General features: G+C 40.4%; 1 protein-coding gene across 1 annotated transcript in view; it reads right to left on the bottom strand.

The window, feature by feature from the left end:
* Positions 1-13,273, bottom strand: part of UST (uronyl 2-sulfotransferase) — a 294,956-nt gene that overhangs the window by 59,671 nt on the left and 222,012 nt on the right. The window contains exons 6-7 of the mRNA XM_075064040.1: positions 4,265-4,362; positions 2,084-2,241 (exon numbers count right to left, since the gene is read on the bottom strand). Coding sequence (XP_074920141.1) covers positions 2,084-2,241; positions 4,265-4,362 — 256 coding nt within the window. The remainder of the gene's footprint in view (positions 1-2,083; positions 2,242-4,264; positions 4,363-13,273) is intronic.

Here is a 13,273-nt window from a genome sequence, read left to right as displayed (position 1 = left end):
AGATAGACCTTCTGGATGGGAGGCTCACACAACTGATTAAGGGAGCGTTTAAACTAGGAATTGGGGAGATGTCCCAGATAACTCCACCGCGGAACTTTAACATTGAGAGGGAAGCAAACAAGATGAAAGATCAACTGTGGCAGGAGAATGGGACATAGTAGGAGGGTGTGTAGATACCAGTTAATTAAGTGATACTGGTGGCAGATCAGCGAAGCCAACGGTGATTTAAGTGTTTGTACACTAATGCCTGGATGACCTTGTAAACTGGAGTAATAGTAATAGGATGAAATTTAATAGTGAAAAATGCAAGGTCATGCATTTAGGGATTAATAACAAGACTTCCTAATATATCTTCATCGGTGACCAACAAATACTGCTTTCATTTGACTATCCTCTGCTTCAGAACTTCACACAAGTGTTGATAGTTATCTAACCAATCTCACAAATTGCAAAATGCAGTGAGTTGGGAGTTTATGATTACAGAAAGTTCCATGACTAGATGATTACTGGTTGTTCTTATCTCAGTATATTCAACTGATGACATTTTCCTACCATTCATTCTTTATCTTCAAAAAGCAGCAAGATAGCCAAGGTAAAAACCCTTAAAACACTAGGTGGTGTAGCCGGTTAGTGCACTAACCTATCAACTGTGAAGATCTAATTTAAAGTCCTTGCTCAAGTCACAAATAGATATACATTTTGTAGTCCTATCATAGGTAGTTCTGGATATCTGTTGCTTTTACAAGGACACCATGTAATTTGTCATGATAGTAATATCAGTGCTGTTCATGAAGCCTCCTAAGGAATGGAACAGCAGAGCGTCTTTTAGATTAGGACTAAGATGTACTGAGGAGATCTGCATAGGAACTCTTACATGGTATTTACCTACATGATTCTTAGCTCTGTTTAGTTCTATTAGCCCTTGTATTCATAGCATCAAACTTACTCACAATTTAGGAATAAATACAATGAAAACAAAACATCTCTGTGCACAAGGAGTAGAGTAGAGAAGAGAAGCAGGGCATTAACAAGGAAGTTTCTGCTCACTTATTCTTCAGTGTTAACAAATATAGTTACAAAATTAAAATGAAACGAAATTTAATTCAGCATGAAGAACATTGTCAGAACAGATGGATGCTAGTAAATGGCATTATCCTACAATATATGTGCAGGAAAGACAGGCAAATTCTGCTCTCACGTAGCAAGACACGGGAGAGGAAACTACGTACCAAGATCTCCCCACGTATGTACCTTGAGAATTGGACCATGTCCCCTCACAAGCCAAAGAGTCACTGCTATACAAAGAAGGGTGGTGGTATGGAGCTCAAGGATATCTGGGGGAATCTGACATCACCTCTGTAGTTCTCAGGGGCATCACTATGAAAAGCAAAACTCTCTCTGTTGCTTGCTAGCTTTCCCTGCCCCCTTCCTTCAGGAGGCATTGTCTCCAAACAATGCTACACACTACTCCCTTTGACTGGGGAAAACCACAAAAGGGAAAATTTAAGGAGGAAGGAGCAGTGGGGAGAACCTCAGAGATCCCCACTGGGGAACCTACACATAGTTAAGTAGCATCTTGCTCCCCGTCTCCAACCCCACTGCTCCAACACCCTTGTCCTACCCCACTCCTTTCCACTGTCCAATAAACTAGAAAGAGCATCTGGCCCAAAGACAGGAGCTGCTCTCACAAACATTCAATTCTCTTCCTCCTTCTTATTTTTTTTTTTTTTTATTACAAATAGCTCCATGACTGCATAGGACATGACAGCAAATTAACAACTGCACTATTTTTTTAAATAGCTGCATTATCTGTCTTATTACAAGCAGCTAATTTAAAAGGCAGTGCTTTTGCTCTGCCTCACTAGGACCACGTTTAGCGGAGGATAAGCGAAACTGGTCAACTTCATATTCTTCTGCATCAAAGAGATAAAAGTGTATAGGCTCACCCTACCATTCAAATCCTCTCCCCCAAAAAGGGAATCCTCTCTTTATTGAAAGGCTAAGAGACAACACCTAACCTTTGAACAGCTCTGGGCATCTTGCAACAGTTTCTATAAAGCGTGATATGTAACAGGAAAGTTACCTGGGTTTTTGTAGATGCTGAGCACATCCTTGAAATAATGAGGTAAGAATCTTTCCAGTAAAAGCAGCACATCCTCTAGCTCTTCCAGAATCCCCACAAGCAGGAAATTTTCATTCACGTTCAGTTTTGCTCTTTCGAGGGCCCATTCTCCAGGCTCCCTTTAAGGATTTAAAAAAAAAAAGTCTTTAAATGGTGTGTTTGCTTTGGAAATTCAAATGAAGAACATGATTGCTAGAAAAAAAATTATGATGGAAGGAGTCGTGGGGAAAACCTCACACAGATTCCCACTGGGAAATCTATACGAAGTTAAGAAAGCATCTTGGTTCCCTGACTCAAATATGCTCATATATGTCTTTTCATAGATTTGCAAGCAGGCTTTGTGATATTATGTTTACTGGAGTTATGATTAGATGGAAAAAGATCTGGAAAGAAAACGGAAGAATGGAAAGGTATATGTGACTTCCAAAGCTCATTATGAATCATATAGAAGCAGTTTAGCATGTAAAAATGTGACTATTTTATAATTAAGTTAGATACAGTACAGCAGTACTAAATTCTCTAGATAGCTTTAACTGACAGAGGTTCCAAACTTCTTACCCATAAAACAGTATCAGCTCAGAAAATTCACAGCATGTGACAAAAAAGTTATTTTGATAATGTACAGCAGTGCTTATTGCTTCCTATGGAAATGTAGCTTACATGGTCTTCCTTTTCTTTACAGAGACTTTGCCTATTTTTATTCTTTCCATTCATATTAGTTAAGACCACGTTTTTATTTTTTTCTACACTTTTCTCATGGTCTGGACAGTGGGCACACGTTGTGGTATTGCAATGACTACAGCGTGATAGCATCATGTTTTTAATAGCGCCCACCAGAAATACTTATTGGCCCCTCTCAGAGTGGAAAGTTTTCACCACCACTTACACTTTCTGAAATGATCAGTATTGCTGAAGGCCTGCAGATTTACCTATAGGTTCACACTAGCTGGTATAAAGAGATGTAGGCCCATGGACTCCAATGATTTACAGCAGTTGAAGGTACGTTGCATAATTCTTTGTAACATTAACTTGCATTTCCTGCAATCAGCGCACTCCTTCCTTTCATAAGCACACATTCTGCAGCAGTGGTGTCCAACCTTTTCAGTTATGAAAGGCATTCCAGGGCAGGGGGAAAAGGGGGATAAAATGAGATCCAACAACTGGTTCAGTCTCTTTCTTTCTCTATCCCGGTGCAGTGTAAATCAGCTCGGGAGCTGCTCCAACTTGCACAAGCTGACAACAGTTCCGTAGGAACCATATGTCATTTTAGGGACAACTGGACTGTAGCCCACTTGAACAACTCTCCTTTCCCAATCTGACACATGCCCTGCACAAGGGGCTACACGAAGTGGGGGAATAGGCTTTGCTTATGAGGCTGTATGCACACTGGGGACTGAGCAGTGCAAAGGGAGTGGCATGGGACAAAGAATCTGTCCCAAATTATTGATAGTGGCCCGTAGACCATTTTGAAATAGTATGTTTGACCCTCCGGCTGAAAAAGTTGGACACCACTGTTGCAGAATATGACCTTATGAAAGGAAGGGTGAGGTTGAGGGTCAGGTCCTTGCTCTGAGGAAAGCCTTGGGTGGGTGGGGCTGGGTCCTACCCCTGGGGAGTAGAGCTGGGAGGCCCTCGGTGGGGTTGCAGAGCAAGATCACCCTGCACTCACCCCACAGTGGAGGCTCCTGTCCCTTCAGGGCTGGGCCTAGCTCTCTGCAGTGCAATCTGGCGCATGGGGTGATAGCACCACCTCAGTTTGGGTCAGCCACCCCTCCATCATATCCTCACTGGACAGAAGCTGCAGGAGCTGCCGCTGAAGGTTAAATTCTCATTTTATGTAGTTTACGTTCTTTTTCATTTTATTTTATGTTATTTCACATTTGCACACAAAGCTCTAATTATAGTGTGTACTCAAAGAAAAAAATGCAAAATTTACACCCTCCACTTAAAAAATTCCTTATATATATTATTTCATAATAAATACATACTGTTACCACACACTGTCACATGAGTCATGTTTTCCCCTATATTCACAATTGGGAACAACTGTTGTCTCTCTGATACTACTCTGTGTGGTAACTATTGGCAAGTATTCAATGTCTATTGCTGTACAGAAATGAGGTATGTGTGATATACATTTACCTGCATCTTGGATGCTGTCCACAGAAATACGGTATGATGTAAAATAACCTGGGATTGGAACATTCAGGGTAGTTTTCAAGAATACATATGTTAATATCCTAGGGAGAAAGAAAGGAAAACAAAGTTAAATATCGTATCTCATCATCTCCATAAAAATGTGCTCTTTTCTTTCCTACCTAAGTAAAGTTTTCCCATACTTCATGGTGTAGCCCTGACTGCACTGAATCTACACTTAAGTCCCTCAAGAATAACTTGCAGGATATTTAACATTTCTGAAATTCATTAGCATAGGAAAAATTTTCTGTGAGCATCACAACATCTTGCTGCAACATCATGCTGTTATTCTGTTGCAGTGAACACATCTTCAAAGCAAGGTTTTAACTTCACACCCTTTGATTAAAATGTACTGAAGAACAACTTTGGTATGAGACTGTTTTTGAACATAGCCAGATTAAGCATCAATTTATTAACACCATTATTACAGTCTAACTACATTATCACTGTATAGGTATGACATTTCAGCATGCTATAGTTATAGGAAGTGCAGACCTTTAGCTACTCTCGTATTAACTCTAGGGCTGTTAATCGCTGTTAACTCACATGAGTAACTAAAAAAATTGCAATTAATTGCCATTTTAATTGCACTGCTAACAATGGAATACCAACTGAAATTTATTAAATATTTTTGGATGTTTTTCTACATTTTCACATATATAGATTTCAGTTACAACACAGAATACGAAGTGTACAGTACTCACGTCATCCTTTTTAGAGTGCAAATATTTGTAATAAAAATAATATAAACAAAAGAAATAGTATTTTTCAATTCACCTTATACAAGTAATGTAGTGCAATCTCTTTATCGTGAAAGTACAACTTACAAAGGTAGATTTTGTTTGTTTGTTACATAACTGCACTCAAAAACAAAGCAATGTAAACTTTAGAGCCTACAAGTCCACTCAGTCCTACTTCTTGTTCAGCCAATCGCTAAGACAAACAAGTTTGTTTACATTTATGAGACATAACATTGCTCGCTTCTTATTTATGTCACCTGAAAGTGAGAGGCATTCGCATGGCACTTTTATCGTCAGCAGTGCAAGATTTTTACGTGCCAGATATGCTAAACATTCATATGTCCTTTCATGCTTCAGTCATCATTCCAGAGGTCATGCTTCCATGCTGATGATACTCATAAAAAAAATGCATTAATTAAATTTGTGACTAAACTCCTTGAGGGAGAATTGTATGTCTCCTGCTCTGTTTTACCCACATTCTGCCATATACTTCATGTTATAGAAGTCTCGAATGATGATCCAGCACGTCGTTCATTTTAAGAACACTTTCACTGCAGATTTGACAAAATGCAAAGGTACCAATGTGAGATTTCTAAAGATAGCTACATCACTTGATGCAATGTTTATGAATCTGGAGTGCCTTCCAAAATCTGAGAGAGACGAGGTGTGGAGCATTCTTTCAGAAGTCTTGAAAGACCAACACTCCAATGCAGAAACTACAGAACCCAAACCACCAAAAAAGTAAAGCAGCCTTCTCTGGTGGCATCTGACTAAGATGATGAAAATGAACATAAAATCATAGAACTGGAAGGGCCTTGAGAGGTCATCTATTTCAGTCCCCTGCTCTTAAAAATCCCCAATGATGGAGATTCCACAACCTCCCTAGGCAATTTATTCCAGTGCTTAACCACTCATAGTTAGGAATTTTTTTCCTAATGTCCAATCTAAACTGCCCTTGCTGCCATTTAAGCCTATTACTTTTTGTCCTATCCTCAGAGGTTAAGAACAACAACTTTTCTTCCTCTTCCTTGTAACAACCTTTTATGTACTTGAAAACTGTTATGTCCTCCCTCTGTCTTCTCTTCGCCAGACTAAACAAAACCAATTTTTTCAATCTTCCCCATAGATCATATTTTCGAGACCTTTATTCATTTTTGATGCTTTTCTCTGGACTTTCTCCAATTTGTCCACATCGTTCCTGAAATGTGGTGCCCAGAACTGGACACAATACTCCAGTTGAGGCCTAATCAGCGTAGAGTAGAGCGGAAGAATTACTTCTCAAGTCTTGCTTCCAATACTCCTGGCTACTAGATCCCAGAATGTTTGGTTTTTTTGTAACAGCATTACGCTGTTGACTCATATTTAGCTTGTGATCCCTTATGACCCCCAAATCTCTTTCCACAGTATTCCTTCCTACGCAGTCATTTCCCATTTCATATGTGTTTAACTGATTGTTCCTTCCCAAGTGGAGTACTTTGCATTTGTCCTTATTGAATTTCATCCTATTTACTTCAGATCATTTCTCCAGTTTGTCCAGATCATTTTGAATTTTAATCCTATCCTATCCAAAGTAGTTGCAACCCCCTCCCAGCTTGGTATCGTCCTCAAACTTTATAAGTGTACTCTCTATGCCATTATCTAAACCATTGATGAAGATATTGAACAGAACAGAACCTAGAACCAATCCCTGTGGGACCCCACTCATTATGCCCTTTCAGCAAGACTGTGAACCACTCGTAACTACTCTCTGGGAATGATTTCCAATCAGTTATGCACTCACCTTATAGTAGCTCCATCTAGGTTGCATTTCCCTAGCTTGTGTATGAGAAGGTCATGCGAGACAGTATAAAAAGACTTACTGAAGTCAAGAAATACCACATCTACAGCTTCCCTCCTATCCACAAGGCTTGTTACCCTGTCAAAGCAAGCTATCAGGTTGATTTGACATGATTTGTACCTGACAAATCCATGCTGACTGTTACTTATCACCTTATTATTTTCTAGGTATTTGCAAATTGATTGCTGAATTATTTGCTCCATTATCTTTCTGGGTACAGAAGTTAAGCTGACTGGCCTGTAATTCCCCGAATTGTCCTTATTTCCCTTTTTATAGATGGGCACTATATTTGCCCTTTTCCAGTCTTCTGGAATGTCTCCCATCTTCCAGAATGTCTCCAGTCTTCCATGACTTTTCAAAGATAATTGCTAATGGCTCAGATTTCTTCTCAGTCATCTCTTTGAGTATTCTAGGATGCATTTCATCAGGCCCTGGTGATTTGAAGACATCTAACTTGTCTAAGTAATTTTTTACTTGTTTTCCCTATTTTAGACTCTGATCCTACCTCATTTTCACTGGCATTGGTTATGTTAGACGTGCATTCGCCACCAACCTTCTTGGTGAAAACCGAAACAAAGACGTCATTAAGCACCTCTGCCACATCCACATTTTCTGTTATTGTCTTCCGCCTCACTGAGAAACGGGCCTACTCTGACATGCATTGGTCCACACTGCTTTGGATCGTTATTGAGCATGGATGCATGTTCTCTGGAATGGTGGTTGAAGCATGAAGGGACATACAAATCTTTAGGGCATCTAGCATGTAAATATCTTGCGACACTGGCTACAACAGTGCCATGAAAACACCTGTTCTCATTTTCAGGTAACACTGTAAACAAGAAGCAGGCAGAATTATCTCCTGCAAATGTAAAAAAACTTGTTTGTCTGAGAGACTGGCGGAACAAGGAGGAGGACTGAGTGGATTAGTAGGCTCTAAAGTTTTACATTGTTTTATTTTTGAATGGAGTTTTTTTGTACATAATTCTAAATTTGTAAGTTCAACTTTTATGATAAAGAGATTGCCCTACTGTACTTGTAATGGGGGAATAGAAAAATTCGATTTCTTTTGTTTTTTACACAGCAATTCTTTGTAATAAAAATAAAGTGAGCACTGTACACTTTGTATTCAGTGTTGTAACTGAAATAAATTTATTCAAAAACATATAACACATCAAAAATATTTAAATAAATGGTATCCTATCATTGTTTAGCAGTGCGATTGTGATTAATTTTTTTAGTCGCTTAACAGCCCTAACTAACACCTTTTCAGTTTCACTTGCTGTTAAACTGTCAAGACAATTTTTTGGGGGGCGGGGCTGAATTTTTGTATGCTTGTTCTCAACCCAGAAAGGAACTTTTGAAAGAATGAAGATAGCATGTTTTGCCAGGTCAAAGTTATGTCTATTAAAACAAAAATGAAAAATCAACACTTTCCTCATATATCCCAAACAGAAATTTTACACACAGAACACTCTGAGAGACCTTAGGGATAAGCTATATGTGTCAATGAAATCAGTTCTGCAATTTTAAAACTATGAGCATTTAAGGTTTCTCCATACCAGTAGAATTCACTTTTATATACCCAGTAATACAGAAAACTACATCTAAGGAAAGCAGCTGGAGTTGGGTTTCCATAGCATAATTTGGAATTTCTTGATTTGTGTAGTATCAGAGGGGTAGCCGTGTTAGTCTGAATCTGTAAAAGCAGCAGAGTGTCCTGTGGCACCTTATAGACTAACAGACGTTTTGGATCATGAGCTTTCGTGGGTGAATACCCACTTCGTCAGATGAATGTAGTGGAAATTTCCAGGGGCATGTATATATGTGCTAGCAAGCAAGCTAGAGATAACGAGGTTAGTTCAATCAGGGAGGATGAGGCCCTGTTCTAGCAGTTGAGGTGTTAAAACCAAGGGAGGAGAAACTGGTTCTGTTGCTGGCAAGCCATTCACAGTCTTTGTTAACCCTGAGCTGATGGTGTCAAATTTGCAGATGAATTGAAGCTCAGCAGTTTCTTTGTGTAAAATCTCAACATTAGTGGTAAAGTACTTTATTTTTCTCAATGTAGGTAACAGGATAAAAAAAATCTGGACTTCAAAATTCTCATAGCTTGTTAATCTTAAATGAACCTAAACTGAATATTATAGAAATTTCAGATTCTATTTAACATATTAAATGATCCTAAAGACTTTAAATAATGAAGAATTATATTTTAACATAGATACTTGTGTCTTACAAATATTTTTCTATCCATTTCGCCATTAATCTACTGTAAGTTATGAAAACTGCCTTTCCTTCTCTCATAATCAAAATGAGAAAAACGACATCTTTCAGTGCCCTCCTGGTAAACTGTAACTTTGAATATAATTGGGCGGGACTCTATTTATAATATAGTCAGGTATGTATTTTCAAATGAAGACTGAAGATAACAAATGTGAAGTGAAGGTGCGTCACAAGGTCCACAGAGGAAGTCGTGAACTAAATAAATGGCTTTCAACTAGACACGTAACTGTCAAAAGGAAACTAAAAAAAATAATGTGGAAAACCAGTCAGCAATCCCAATCAGTTGTGACCTCTCCTGCTTACAAGGCTGTTCTCAATGCAGTTCTTTAGTCAACAGTACAGTATTATACTTATTATGAATAGCCAAGGAAAATTTTTCTGTTCTACTAAGAAACCTCATGATCCTCTAACTGCTTTTTAAATGTTTGTTGCTCAGTGTCTATTTGTGGGTCAAATTGACCATTACATCCTGACAATCTCACGTGACATGTATTAAGTACGACTACACTTAAGAAAAACAAAGAAAAGCATAACTTTCTTCAAGCCTGGATGGTTCTGAACAACCAGATGGTGATGGAGGAAAAAGTGTAAACATGAATGCTCAGATGCTCAACAGGGTAAATAGAAAATGAAAGAAGGAAAGGTACGATTTCCTACTTTTTAAGGCTGTAGAAATACCTGCCTTGCTCCAATGATACCATAAAGTCAGGGTAGTGGTTTGAATGAAGGTTCCCAAATACAAATGTAATGAAGATTTACTGAATGAAGACTGTTATTGTATGTTATCACAAGTTACTAAGACATTTTTGTGGCGATTCAATGACTATAATACATAGCTTTAACCCTGCATAAATATGATTTTAATCAGTCAGTGTTTAATGTTTCATTTAATGTATATCAAGTATGATAGACCCAGTCCAGTTGGAAATAGCAGAGTAGTAGAAGGGAGATATACGGGCCATTGGATAAGCAGTTTTCTCTTCCCTGACTGACCACAGCAGGAGCAGCTCCAGGCTAATGAGAACACCTGACTCCAATTAACCTGCTAAGACTCAGGTGAGGCCGTTAAGAACCTGACTCTAATTAAGGCCCCTCTGATGCTGTAAAAAGGTCTCACTCCAGTCAAGCCAGAGGGAGCCAGAGGAGAGGAAGTGTGTGCAAGGAACTGGGAGCAAGAGGTGTGCAAGAAGTTGAGAGTGAGTAGGCATCTGCTGGAGGACTGAGAAGTACAAGCGTTATCAGATATCAGGAGGAAGGTCCAGTGGTGAGGACAAAGAAGGTATTGGGAGGAGGCCATTGGGAAGTAGCCCAGGGAATTGTAGTTCTCGTGCAACTATAACACGAGGCAGCTGCAGTCCACAGGGCGCTGGGCTGGAACCTGGAGTAGAGGGTGGGCCCGGGTTCCCCCGAAACCTCCCATCTCCTGATCAAACACAGGAGGAATTGACCTGGACTGTGGTTTCTACCAGAGGGGAAGGTCTCTGGGCTGTTTCCCAACCCACAAGGTGAATCTGTGAGGCAAGCAATTCTGCCAATAAGCGCAGGACCTACCAAGGTACAGGAGGAACTTTGTCATACAAGTATGTATTTGGGCATCTTAATACAAAGCCATATAAAGACAAGATGATGAATTTCCATTTAATCAGTTTTTTAACATTTTCCATTTTCAAATTCTGGCAGAATTTGGTCCTTCCTAATGAATGAAGAATACTAGTAACACCAGCTAGAGTGTGCCATATGGTAAGCAGACGCTATGCAAACTTCCTCACATAGCACTGACAATGCAACTCCAGCCAAACATTTAGCAGCCAATGCTATTCTGGTGTGAGGCCCCTCCAATGGCAGTCAGTTGTACTAAATTGTGCCAGACTGTGGGTGTTTTCTGAGAATGAGAAATGTCCACTAGAGACCAACCCTCAAAGCCATTTCAATATCCAAACCGAATTCCAGAGGTAAGAAGCTAGTGCCTCAGCCTATAATCCGACCAGGTCACAATTTAACAATGTTCTGTCCCATTCTCTGTGATACAGCCAATGCTAAATGACTGACTAGCACTCTTCAGATGTCACAGTTATTCTGTCAACAAGGTAATTAAATGATTGAAAAGCATTCAGTCATGATGATTTGACCATTTCACTTTGGCACTGAAGTAAGTCTCTCTAGGTATTTCTTAATACACCCACTAGTGCAGTATCTGAGCAAACATGAAGTTAGGAGTCAGTCAGAAAGAGAACTCTAAAACAACCACCGATTATTTTCTTTTTGTGTGTGACTGTGAAAGTGACTACCAAGATATTTTTTTTTCTTTTTTCCTTTTTGTTTCATTCCCTCTATGCTAGTTATTGATAGAAAGGGAAAGAGATGAGTCTCACATTTCATCCTGAAGAGAGAGAGAGATCCTTGATCATCCAGATAACTAGCAGAGGAGAGTTCCACAGACTGAGGACAGCTGCCCCGAAAGGCCAATCCTCTGTATGTTTGAGATGCATGCTACATAGTCAGCTCTGTTGGATAGAGGTAGCTATTCAGGAGGATCCTGACCACAGACAGAAAGAGAAGTGATCTTTGATATAGTTGAGGGGTTCAGGTCACCAAGGCCTTTGAAGATAAAGATGAGGTATTTGATGCCCTGTATCATCTAGTTTCTTCATGGCAATCATATTTATCCAGAATTACAATAAACTGCAGCAGTGGAGTCTAGGGTGATGAATGTGCAGGCTGTTGTGGCTAGGTAGCATTAATCAGAAAGGGGCATGGCTTATTAGCCACTCAAGTTTAATAAGAGTACTTTGGTTATTGAGTTAAAAGCAGCGGTGCAAGTATAGTGGTATGGTACACTTCGCTATACCAGTAGCTATTTATCAATTTCTGCTTTTTTCTCCACTTTGGTTCCCGGGGAAAAGGAGCAGAACGTAGGGCTGTTGGGCAGCCCCACACCGGCAGCTCCTCCAGCCCCACACCGGCAGCTGCCCACAGCCCTGTCCTCTGGTGGGGCTGCTGTAAGGACCTCAGGCAGGGCGACTCAGAAGACACAGCTGCGTGGAAGGGCTGGAGGCAGTACAGCAGCTGCACCGGAGGAGCTGCATGTTCTGCTCCTTTCGTCACTGCAATTCCTGGGATATCCCTGCAGTTCAGGGCTCTCCTGGGAACTGCAGCAGCAAAAGGAGCAGGACATGGGGCCACCTGGCGGCCCTGCACCGGTGGCTCCCCCGGCACAGCTGTACCACTCCCTAGCCCTTCCATGCAGCTGCATCTTCTGAGTCCTCCTGCCTGGGATCTGTACAGCAGAAATCTCCAGCACAGTGGGAGGAGAACAGAGCTCCCCAAGGTAACGTGGGATGGATGTGGATCATGGGGAGGAGAGGGGTCACGTGCCTCCCCCCTGCTTTGTGTCCCTCCCATGAGTGCAGCTTACCAGCAAGAAATGATTGCTACTTGCACCACTGGTTAAGAGTTATTCAGAAACAATATGGAGCCTAGATGGACTCGAAGATTGTGCACCATTTCAATGATTGAAAGCCAGATGCCTCAACTGAGGGCAATGTTATAGTTTTGGCTTTTTCTACAAAAAATTTCTCTTCCCCATGACCACCACCTTATTCTTGCCTTGGTTTGGCTTCAGCCAGTTAGTTTTCATCTAGATTTTTATCTTATTTAGGTACCCTTGAGGGTGTTGTGTTGGAAGTGAAGGCGATGCAGCCCTAGGTATCATCTGAAGACCATGGGATCTCACCATCTCCTGTATAAGTTTCATGAATGGGATGGGGGATAAAACAGCTCTCAGTGAGCGTGCTTACAAGATGCAGTTGCAGTCTTTTGTCATCTGTGCAAAACAAATGATCTTTCAGGCAGCTGAACAAATGACTTAAAATATGATCATGATTCTAGGTAGACTGCCATTTTTATAATACTAGGTCCAGGAAACCAAAGTACAGAGCAATTTAATTTTGTGATGAAAACTGAAGTTTCATTGTAACTGGAGCCTACCTTTAGATGACTGTGGCCCCTAGAATATCTGAAGGGTCCCTCCCTTATTCATGCGGCTGTGAGGGAACATCTGTGAAAAGTCTTCCTCGCTCCATGACTGGAGGTGCAACA

Source organism: Chelonoidis abingdonii, chromosome 3, assembly GCF_003597395.2.
Source record: "Chelonoidis abingdonii isolate Lonesome George chromosome 3, CheloAbing_2.0, whole genome shotgun sequence".
Lineage (NCBI taxonomy): Eukaryota > Metazoa > Chordata > Testudines > Testudinidae > Chelonoidis > Chelonoidis abingdonii.
Note: the sequence above shows the minus strand (reverse complement) of the source record. Positions and strands in the feature narration are given on the sequence as shown.